This window comes from Sinocyclocheilus grahami, unplaced genomic scaffold (assembly GCF_001515645.1).
Source record: "Sinocyclocheilus grahami isolate Dianchi unplaced genomic scaffold, SAMN03320097.WGS_v1.1 scaffold133.1, whole genome shotgun sequence".
Taxonomy (NCBI): Eukaryota; Metazoa; Chordata; class Actinopteri; order Cypriniformes; family Cyprinidae; genus Sinocyclocheilus; species Sinocyclocheilus grahami.
The window spans coordinates 1,187,605-1,196,966 of record NW_015505312.1 but is presented as its reverse complement, the minus strand read 5'-3'; the positions used below and the strand labels follow the sequence as shown (position 1 = coordinate 1,196,966).

The following is a 9,362-nucleotide window of genomic DNA, read 5'->3' as shown; positions in this document are numbered from 1 at the left end:
ATATATATATATATATATATATATATATATACACATATACACACACACACACACACACACACACACACATATACACACACAAAACAATTGAACAAAAACCAATAAAAAGCACCTACAATCAAATCTAACAATTACAGAAATGGAGAAAATCAATATCTTTGAGACCAGGATATAAGAGAGCATCTAATTTATGTATCCAATCCGTTTCTTGTTGTTTTAACCATCTAAGTCTATCTCCACGTATGTATATATATATTTTTTTCCCACTGTTATGTCCTTTGGGATAGTTTGTGATATTGTATTTTTATTTTTGGATGGTTTACCCAAGATGATACATTTGTAAATACCCAAGAGACATCTAGTAGTTAGATCCTAAAAATGTATAATCACAGGTGTATTTATTTTGAGAAAGCTCTTAAACTCCTAAGGGACATCTATTGGTTAGATCTTGAAAATGTATAGTCACAGGTGTATCTATTTAACCATTTCTTACTCTCTATTGTTTAAGACCCTGACAAGAGACCTGCTTGGGCTGATACGCGTTGGTGTTTTTATAATATGTAGCCCTGTCTTAGAATTTAAGGCTTTTTACTTTGCTTGCTATGCGAGTGCCTGGATGAGGATTTTTCTGTTTTTTGTTGCAATGGGATCCACTTTTTGTTTTTGACATTTTGTTCCCTCTCTGGAGCACGCATAGTCTAAACTTGTGATTACCTGATGTGCCCCTGGTCAAGAGTTTTTTCTCAAACATTTCGTAATATCAATGTTGAAAACAGTCGCTGTTTAATATTTTACTGGAAACCGTGATGCATGTTTTTCAGAACACTTTGATGAATACAAAGTTCAAAAGAACAGCATTCATTTTAAAAATAAAAATGTTTTGTAAAATTATAAAAGTTTTTACGGTCACTTTTGATCAGTTTAATGCATCTTTGCTGAATAAAAGTATTACTTTTGTGTTTATACTGTATGTATGTATGTATGTTTATTTATTAACAGTATATGCACAGCAATCCAGTTTATCCAAACTTACTGTGCAATCTCCATGTCCTTGCAGAAATCTTGTGACACATAACACACATCTTCCTTGACCTGATTGATCACATAAGTCTCATCCATCACATGCAGCTGCCTTTAATACAAAATTGTCACAAGCTTTAACAAAGAACTGACAGAGAATTTACGTATTTAAATGGTGCAAAGCATACCTGTATGAAATGATCTCCTTCAAATGGTTGGTGAGCAGCTTTCCTCCTACAGTTATCCTAGGAAGTGCAAAGAGATTAATAAAAAGATCTTCAGTGCATATAGAATTATACAGCATTAGGATAATTAGCACTCACCTGCAAATGCCCTCCTTCATCTTTCTTCCTCTGCAATAGGGAACAATGTGCGTGGAGGAGAAGCCGCTGTCCACCACAATGCAACACAGCTCGGAGTTATTCTCATGGAAGTACCGATGAGAACTCAAAGATCCAGCTGAAAAATTTAATTTCATCAGATTGATAAAATCACCTGGTAGTGTTCTAATCTAAATTTAGAACAATAAACTTACCATTAATTCTGAGTGCTGACTGGAACTGATATTCTTCAAATAAAATCTCATTCATGGATTCCTGAATTGAGCTGAAGTTGAAGTACGGTTCTGTTATCACAATGTTGGTATCTGCAAAGTCCACCTGCAAACATATTGTGCACAGGCTGAATATCTCATACTGCACATTTATGAAACTGAAAACGTATGTTTGTAATCATTCAAGTACCTTAAACATCTCTTTTCCAAACAGATGATCCCAGACTTTGCGCTGCACATCCCAGTTTACAAGGAACCCCTGATATAGATGCAGAAGAGATGACCTAAGACACAATTCGCTTTATATAGCTTGCAGAGAAGTTTATAATTAATATCGAGGCCATACCTTTTGAAAAGGAAGGATGTAGAAGAGTCCAGACGGATCTTTGATTTCATCCAGCTGATTAGCAGTGAATGTTTTCAGTCTGGAGGTCTTCGAACGGAATTGGCAATTTGGGATAACACTAAAGAAAAAAAAAATCGGTGCTTAGCTCAATATAACGAACGTAAATCACATAATAGAATATGTTTTAAACAATGAGGAATGCATACAAATACACTGTACCTGACTTTCTCATGACTGTACCCGATTTTAGCGAAGTACGCGCCATTGTCTAAGACGAGCGTTGACATTTTAACATCACAAGTTGAATTGTACAAATGTATTAAGGTAAATGATCAAGCAAAGCGCATTTTTAATTTAGAATTTTAAGTAAACATTTGGCAAATGAACATGGCACTCAATGGGCGTCTTCTTCTACGCTTCAGATGCTTAAAGTATGAAAACAGTACCTGAATACCGCCCCCTACCGTATAGGAGGACGTTTGTGTGAGAGACAGATTTCCCACAATGCCACGAGTCCTTCTCCAAAATGTAACCAAAAACCCAAAGCAATGGCAGACGTAAATTGAACATTTATTTGTACCTTTTGGGGAAAATACAACTATGATTTCTAAAATACTGCAGATCACCATAATTACATACAATCATGTCAGACAGACAACACAAATAAAAACACACAGGCTATTAAAGCACAGCAGCATCCATGCTCCCTCTTAAATTAATTTCAACAGTATTAAACAGTATGAAATGCTCCAGTTAATTTTTTTCTTGGTACAGTTCACAGTAAATTTTGCAGGTCCTCTAAAAAGACAAGTCAATCAGTGGAGCTGCATTCTCAGCATTTTCTTTCTTGTCCTCTGGACTCCACTTTATAAGAGGTGAGCTCAGATCAATTAACTAGAGAAAAAGAAGCCAATAATTACTAATTAATTTAAATAAACATTATAAGTACCTGAAGAATGAAAGCAATATAAGAATGCACATTACCGTTTAAAAGTTTGGGGTCAATAATTTAAAAAAACAAACAAAAAAAAGATTTTACTATCTTTATTCACTAAGGACACATTAGATTGATTAAAAGTGACATTTATAATGTTCTAACACATTTGTTTTTTTCAAATAAGTGCTGTTAAGCTCCCTATTCATCTATGGATCCTGAAAAAACATGTATCATGGTTTCCAAAAAACATAAATCAGCACAACTGTTCAATACTGATAATAACTCATGTTTCTTGAGCATCAAATAAGCATTTTAGAATGATTTCTGAAGGATTGCGTCACACTGTAGACTGGAGTAATGACTGCTTAAATTAATAACATTTTAAAATGCAATATTTCACAATATTATTGTTTTTACTGTATTTTTGATCAAATAAATGCAGCCTTGGTGAGCATTGGAGACTTTTGAACGGTAGTGCATATATATACATATGTATGTATGTGTATATGTGCATATATATGTATATGTATGTGTGAGTGTGTGTATATATATATATAAATAAAAAAATCTTTCCTCTCACCTGTCCTCCCCAAGGCTTTCCAGAGGAAGTCTTGATCAGGTCTGGGGTATTGGAGAGATCAATTAGCAGCTTTTCTGATGGCTGAAGTGCTGGTGCCGGTGCGTCCACAAGCAAAACCTACAATTGTAACATTTTCAGATCTGTTGAAGTTTCTTCTAACACAAGTAAAATAAAAAAACACTCCAAATAGAGTTCATTTCACCTCTTTAACTTCCTTTTTCTCTGAGATCTGCAGGTCTTTTTGAGTGTCCACTGAGCTTGGAAGTGCTGGGGGTTTGATGTCGACTTGAGGAGGCTCTGGATCACATGAAGGCGAATCAGAGGGACTCTCCACAACTGCTGGCTCACAGGCAGGAGGTTCCTCAGGCTCATCCTCCATATTAAAGACCAGGGAGCAGGGCTGGAGGTCAGCTGGAGGGCAGGTTTCCTCATTGGACACTGAAGTTTGCTTTTCTTCCTGACGCTCATTTTCCTTCATGTTTTCTGGGCTGTAAATGCAAAGTTTGACTTTATACATATAAAGAGATTGTGACAAGCTATGGAACATCAGAGATTTCGGTTTAGATTTAGATGCAGTTTAAGGGCCAAAAGTACCACTTTGAATGAGTGGCCGCTTGGCTGGAGCTCGATGAGCGCTCTGTGACCTGGGAAGGTTTACTCAGACGTGACACAGTCTTGGGTGTGAGTGCAGGGATGCCAGAGATCCGGCGGTTGACTGGGGTGGGAAGAGCTGATGGTCTCCGCAGTTTGCTGCCCATAGCTGAGGGCGTCAGGAGGCCCAATGGAGGACCGAATAGATGATCAGGAATACTGCAAAGACATGTGTCAAAAACAAGAGAATCCTCCAAAAGAAATAAGAAGTTATGAGAATATATTACAATTTTACCTCTCCATACTGCATGCAGTCAATAAACTCTTTGGCTTCATGATACGAGGGACGTCAGGTGAGGAGGAAACTATAAAATCGATAAAAGTTAATGACTTAATGCAGAAATGTCCTGATTAAATCTCCAAAAAACATTCAGGTCAACGTTCAGGTCATATTTCACCCCAAAATCAAAATAAAAGAATAAGTGCATTCAGCTTTAAAAAGTTATTTGAAGGTTTACTCAGACGTGACACAGTCTTGGGTGTGAGTGCAGGGATGCCAGAGATCCGGCGGTTGACTGGGGTGGGAAGAGCTGATGGTCTCCGCAGTTTGCTGCCCATAGCTGAGGGCGTCAGGAGGCCCAATGGAGGACCGAATAGATGATCAGGAATACTGCAAAGACATGTGTCAAAAACAAGAGAATCCTCCAAAAGAAATAAGAAGTTATGAGAATATATTACAATTTTACCTCTCCATACTGCATGCAGTCAATAAACTCTTTGGCTTCATGATACGAGGGACGTCAGGTGAGGAGGAAACTATAAAATCGATAAAAGTTAATGACTTAATGCAGAAATGTCCTGATTAAATCTCCAAAAACATTCAGGTCAACGTTCAGGTCATATTTCACCCCAAAATCAAAATAAAAGAATAAGTGCATTCAGCTTTAAAAAGTTATTCATTTTTGTAGAACCATTTCGATTATTTTTTTAATCATGAGATTATTTTCATAAAAATGTTCATTATTTTAAGTCATTCAAATCAGAGTAAATATAAGGTGTTGCAACAAATACTACCATAATACAATATTTAAATTAATGTTACATAAATTATGTTAATATAGAAATAAAATATATAAAAACAGAAATATTATGCCATATGACATGTAATTGTAATTTAAGTATTAATGTAATATTAAGTATATTAAACATTAATTTTAAATACTGTATTACATAAGTCAAATAATTAGGAATTCATCAGAGGTATTAAGAATGAATTAAAAATTATTAATTGTAAACATTCAATATTTAGACAACAGTTTTCTTTTCTTTTTTTTTCTACATTTAAAAAAAAAGATCTCTTAGTTTATGTGTGACCAAAAAAAACAGTCATAAATTTTTCGAGGTTATTTATTTTGAATAAATAATCTTTCCATTGATCTATGGTTTGTTAGGATAGGACAATATTTGGCGAGATACAACTATTTTAAAATCTGGAATCTGAGGGTGCAAAAAAATCTAAATATTGAGAAAATAGTCTTTTAAATTGATCCAAATGAAGTTCTTAGCAATGCATATTACTAATCAAAAATTAAGTTTTGATATATTTACGGTAGGAAATTTACAAAATATCTTCATGGAACATGATCTTTACTTAATATCCTAATGATTTTTGGCAAAAAAGAAAAATTGATCATTTTGACCCATACAATGTATTTTGGGCTATTGCTACAAATATACTTGTGCTACTTATGACTGGTTTTGTGCTCCAGGGTCACACATATGTTTTTTATTATGATAAAGATAATTTGTTGACAAGAAAATGTCTCAAAGCAAAAAGTGTTAAGAGGCTTAATTTTCCATAGGCTAAATATGTATATTTAATTGTAACATACATAATTGTCAATATTATATATTGTGTTTTTGCACATTGTCTATTTTGTATATTATCTATATTTACTAATATGATATATATTTATATATTTTATTTTATTATCTATGTCCTGTCTTGTCACTGTCATTCTGTTACACTGTGGAAGCTTCTGTCACTAAAACAAATTCCTCGTATGTGTAAACATACTTGGCAATAAAGCTCATTCTGATTTTTCTTGACAGGTTTAGAGAGATTCATCCTAGTAGTTCCTATTCATTAACATGACTGTGTTTTTCTCACCCTCTGATCTGCGAACTCCCTTCAGGGAGTTTGTGGGTGTTGGCACCACTGGGACCTTGAGTTCGGGGTTTCCTCTGAGAGCACTTCCCATCTTAGCAGCAGATGCAGGGATGCTGGATGTAGAGGTGGTCTTTTCAACTGTATTTTGTGCTGGGGTCTGAAGCTGTGGAGGCGGTAATGGATCTGTTTTCTTAAGGGGTGTAGCTTTAACAGGTCTGGGATGGAGTTCAGACGCCCTCCTCCCCTGTGTAGAGATGGAGGTCCGTCTGCTGACAGGGGGCTCTGGGTTTCTGGTGACGACAGAGGATTTGCGACTAGAACTTGGCAACCTGCTCACACTGCTGTGTGAACGAGCGCCGATGCTGTTAGTGCTGGAGTTCAGGGAGGAATTCAGTTTAGCTGGTGAGAGGAAGAAGATGAGATGTTAACATAACCAGCAGATGGCAGTAGATACCCAACAAGTTTTCAGGTATATCACTTGCATTTTAGTCATTTACTTTCTTAATATGTATATGGTCCTGTAAACAATTGATTCATAATAAAAAAAATTATCTAAAAGAAAAAAAAAAAACATAAATACTTTTAAATGTGGATTTAGGCATCACAACATCATAAAGTACAGTATAAAAATGGGTATTCCTTTTGAAATTTTTGAAATTCAAATTTCAAGGCTATTAAATTACTATTTTTATTAAATATGAACTATAAGCATTATATGATAAAGGTATAAAAAGGTCACCTTTACTTCCTGGAGAGACAGTTAGACTAGAGTTGATGCTGGACACAGATGAGGAAGAGGATGAAGTGTTTCTCCTCCTGTCTACAACTCTTGAGTTCTGAAGTGAAGGAGCTTTAAGAGCAGATGGAGCTCGCAATTCTGTCTAAATGATATAGAAAAACGTTTAAATATATCATTTTTGAAAATCTGTAATAACCAATTACCAATGGTGTACATCCTCTTATTTTGGTAATAAATTACACTAAATGACAAAACATACCTATTCTACAACCTACACTACAGTTCAAAAGTTTAGGGTCAGTAAATTTTTTTTTAAAGAAATTTATTTTATTCAGCAAAAATGTATTAAACTGATCTAAACTGACAGAAAAAAAAACATTTATAAATGTTACAAAAAAGTTCTGTTGTTTTTCAAATAAATTCTATTCTAATATAAATCTATTAATCAAAGTATATCAGTTTCCACAATTTTAATTAGCACAACTTTTTTTCAACATTAATAATAAGAAATGTTTCTAGAGCAGCAAATCAGCATGTAAGAATGATTTCCAAAGGATCGCGTGACTGCTGAAAATATATTAGAAAACGTTTTTATTCTAATAATATTTCACAATATTACTGTTTTTACTGCATTTTTGATATTATCAACAGTTACATAACCGTATTATCAAAAGTTCTTAAAGAAAATAACAATATACAACAGTGGCAGCTCCTTTTACCTTGTTCCGGGCCGGAATGCTGCTTCTTCTTGGTAAACTAGTGTTAAAGGACGAATCACTGACATCAGAAGCAACACTGGTGTTATCGGACAGAAGGTCTTCAGAAGAACCAGCTCTCCTTGTGTTTCTACTGCTGGGACTGCGCTTTAGCCCAAAATTACCCTGAAAAACATTGATACAGTCAAAGTAAATCTTAATGTTAAACACTAACAATCTATAAATAAAGAGGGAAGTGCTCATACTTTGCTGAGAGGAGGAGGAAGCCTAGTTTTAGTAGCCGGTGGCAGTTTGGTGCTGGAGGAATGTCGCGAGTTCCCTTGTGCTGTGGGTTTCCTGGGTAACACCCCACTACTAGCCACAAGGGCTTTGCCTCTAGTAGCCATCTTAGGCTGTGTCACAGCGGGCCTGACTGGACTCGATGTACTGAGACGTGGCTTACCAAACCCGGCCGTCCCGTTAGCCTTCAGCATACGCTTCTGAATGGCAGGTGGAAGCTGCTTCATCGGGCTGTCCTGCACAAGAAAGGTCTCTCTTTTGATGGGACTCAGAACATCAGCTGGCTTGCTAAACATGTTCAGTTTGACTGTGCTGTCCAGCTCAAATGTCTCCGTCTCCTCGGCTTGGCTCGAGGAAACGATACTGCTCTCCGCTACAGAATCTATGACGGTTTGCTCGAGGTGGCTGGCGAGTAGCTGAGCCTCTTTGCAGATTTCATCAAACTTCTCTCCTGTAAGCGGACTCCAGCTGGGCTCTTCTCCCAGAGACGGGCCGCTGCTTATACTGTCCGTCACATGAATCTCCACTCCATGAGAAATGCGTTTCTCTTTATGACTGACCATGAAAACCTCATCCTCAACATCGTAATCTCCTTTAGAACTATGAAAGAACATTTCCACATGATGTATATCATCATAAAATATATATGTAAAAAAAAAACATAATTCTTATTGTATAGCACACATTAAAGGAAATAATACAATTCTTTCATTATGTACTCATTCTCATGTCATTCCAAACCAAACCATTTAACCAAATTAAATCTGTTCATCATATCAAGGTCAAGTATTAGTAATTTTGTTATGTGCTTGTGTCATTTTTATTAGTTGTATTTTTGTTCTATTCAGCTTGAGTTTTATTTTAATTTTAGTATTTGTAGGAACTCATTGTCACTTCAGTTTTTTTGTTTTATTTTTGTGTTTCAAGTTTAGTTTTTAATGGTTTTAATTTAGTATGTTCACTGCCTTGAACATATTGAACATGGAAAACAAACCTTGCAGGTGACAATGAAACGTCAAAGTCAAATTTCTCTTCAGCCAGTGAAACAAAATCTAGAAGAAAAAAACACTAATTAATACAAAGAAAAACACTGATAAAATTATATTTTAAAGTATGTTTACACATGCCAAATCAGTGTTTATTTTCTGTGGCTTGTTACAGTACACTTACAAAAAAATGTTTAAATACTGTTGTTGGTCTTTTGGACATGAACCATGCTAGTGTTTTTACCATGGTTAACCACTGCATTACCATCTGCTAGTATCACTGTAACACTCAAGTACTTTTTGTAAGGGGAGTTTAGAGATACTGTAATGAAATAAAAAGATGATTACCACGGTGAGTGAGAGACGCCATCTTCAGCCAGGAAAACAAACGGCGGCCAAAGTCCTGCTAACATTAGTTTACAGTTCATGTGTTTCCGTTTTTTTT

General features: G+C 35.5%; 2 protein-coding genes across 2 annotated transcripts in view; both read right to left on the bottom strand.

Annotated features, from left to right (window-relative positions):
- actr6 (actin related protein 6) overlaps positions 1-2,348 on the bottom strand; it is a 3,944-nt gene extending 1,596 nt beyond the window's left edge. Inside the window, exons 1-7 of the mRNA XM_016279738.1 lie at positions 2,139-2,348; positions 1,920-2,037; positions 1,764-1,832; positions 1,556-1,679; positions 1,344-1,479; positions 1,209-1,265; positions 1,034-1,132 (exon numbers count right to left, since the gene is read on the bottom strand). Coding sequence (XP_016135224.1) covers positions 1,034-1,132; positions 1,209-1,265; positions 1,344-1,479; positions 1,556-1,679; positions 1,764-1,832; positions 1,920-2,037; positions 2,139-2,206 — 671 coding nt within the window. The 5' untranslated portion in view covers positions 2,207-2,348. The remainder of the gene's footprint in view (positions 1-1,033; positions 1,133-1,208; positions 1,266-1,343; positions 1,480-1,555; positions 1,680-1,763; positions 1,833-1,919; positions 2,038-2,138) is intronic.
- Positions 2,349-2,477: 129 nt separating this feature from the next.
- Positions 2,478-9,317, bottom strand: gtse1 (G-2 and S-phase expressed 1). Its single transcript, XM_016279740.1, has 11 exons — positions 9,266-9,317; positions 8,926-8,983; positions 7,898-8,531; positions 7,656-7,817; positions 6,937-7,078; positions 6,198-6,596; positions 4,774-4,843; positions 4,031-4,246; positions 3,639-3,924; positions 3,437-3,553; positions 2,478-2,813 (listed from the first exon to the last, which is right to left on the bottom strand). The coding sequence occupies exons 1-11, from the start codon at positions 9,285-9,287 to the stop codon at positions 2,718-2,720; spliced, it is 2,202 nt and encodes a 733-aa protein (XP_016135226.1). The 5' UTR covers positions 9,288-9,317; the 3' UTR covers positions 2,478-2,717.
- Positions 9,318-9,362: the final 45 nt, after the last annotated feature.

What these genes read in the sequence shown, in the direction of transcription:
- gtse1 (XM_016279740.1), bottom strand. Translation starts at nt 9,287, where the DNA reads ATGGCGTCTCTCACTCACCGTG. An exon ending in TTCCTCCTCCTCTCAGCAAA is followed by an intron (nt 7,818 to 7,897) that starts GTATGAGCACTT and finishes AATGTTTTTCAG; the next exon opens with GGTAATTTTGGGCTAAAGCG. An exon ending in GGGAGTTCGCAGATCAGAGG is followed by an intron (nt 4,844 to 6,197) that starts GTGAGAAAAACA and finishes TCGATTTTATAG; the next exon opens with TTTCCTCCTCACCTGACGTC.